The sequence below is a fragment of the Atta cephalotes genome (assembly GCF_000143395.1).
Source record: "Atta cephalotes unplaced genomic scaffold scaffold00019, whole genome shotgun sequence".
NCBI lineage: Eukaryota > Metazoa > Arthropoda > Insecta > Hymenoptera > Formicidae > Atta > Atta cephalotes.
The window spans coordinates 783005-784672 of NW_012130083.1; the positions used below are offsets into that span (position 1 = coordinate 783005).

General features: G+C 27.1%; 1 protein-coding gene across 1 annotated transcript in view; it reads left to right on the forward strand.

Moving 5' to 3' along the window:
* LOC105619148 (putative glycine-rich cell wall structural protein 1) overlaps nt 1–58 on the forward strand; it is a 2066-nt gene extending 2008 nt beyond the window's left edge. The window contains exon 3 of the mRNA XM_012200678.1: nt 3–58. Within this exon, the coding sequence (XP_012056068.1) occupies nt 3–58 (56 nt within the window). The remainder of the gene's footprint in view (nt 1–2) is intronic.
* The last annotated feature ends 1610 nt before the right edge of the window (nt 59–1668 follow it).

Below are 1668 nucleotides of genomic sequence, written 5' to 3' on the forward strand. Positions count from 1 at the left end.
AGGAGGAGGAGGTGGCGGTGGAGGTGGAGGTGGTGGCGGTGGTGGTGGTGCAGGGTAAGAGTAACTAGGTTGGGAGCTTGGATATCCTTGTTGACTACCTCTTTCCGTAGGTAACGAGAATGGTACATTGGGTCGTCGATAAGAATATCCCGCTTGACGGCTGACACGCGACCAGCGTGCGCCAGCGCAATTGATCACCAACAAGATATATATTACCTAAAAATTATAAATATGATTTTTAGTGATTTTAGTGAAATAAAAAATGTGAGAGATATAATATTAAAATAGCTTACCCATTTTGATGGTAGCATAAGCATTTCGCGTATGCTAGCAGTGCAACATGACAGTCGCTTTTATATGGATGTTTTGCATTATCCGATTCATTTTCTGTCTTACCTGAAAATTGCATCTATCTAATTCTACTAATTCAGGTGATAGTTACAGCTTATTAAACTCGCTACATTCACCGCAAGATTATGGGTTTTAAGTAGAGCAATGGCAAACTTCTTTTTCATCTTGCAAGAGATGTGTTGAAACAAAACATTTCTTTATATAATTAGAAGTACAATAATGTAAATAGGACGTAAACATCATGAACGTTTTTTTTGTTTTATAGATATTTACGTATTATGATATCCAGTTTCTTTACATTTAAATATGTAAACCGACTTTATTCATGAGATATCTGAATGAGAAATATCTATATAGAAATGAAGAAATTAGACTTGAACGAATATGAGTGTCATATAATAAAATAATAAAATTCATTATGCACACACAATGTAAATTCAATCTATATTATGTACTGTGTAATACGTTCATTTTTTTTAAATAATATTAATATATGAATTATTCATTCACATATATTTGTCGATATATCATCAAATTATTTGCACATCTTTTTCTGATTTCATTTAATATTATACATTCTCTTATACGTAGTATTCTAGATATGGCACTGCAATGAATATTAAAATCATATTATAATAATATAGCAATAGTAAGATATTTTGTATTCTTTAAGATATGTTGCACATCTTTTCTTTTTGAAACATAATTACTTGAAAAGAAATAACAAACATTTCGTTCATTGCTCAGCTGCAATATTGCAACCGCATTTCATAATTATTCATAATAAGACACAAAGACAAATAGTAAGTCAGTGCCTATATGCATAAAGTAAGAGAAAAATACTGTCATGAAAATAAAATAATCTCGAAAATGGAAATTGCAAAATTGTAATATCGTAATAATTGACAAGTCTTACATATATTATTTACATAACTTATATTTTTATATTTAAAATATTATGTAATTATTCTTGATAATACAAAAAATCTTTTTATTGAAATAATATAAAAAAGTATCTCTATATATTAAAATATATGATTCGTGTATTTTATCTTACAAAATTCCAAATTGTACAAAATAAATTAAAGCGATATGAGCTTCAAAAATATTAATTAAATGAAAAAATGAAGAATTAAATTGTAAATATGAATATTTTCTGAACAAAACAGGAGAAAATATAAAGACATTCATAAAAAAATACATACAATATGTAAAATATAAGAGAAAAAAAGTTTTATAAAAATAAAATAACTAATAATAATAATTATTTTTATGAATAAAATTCAGGTGAGAATAAATGAAATTCCGATGAGAGAA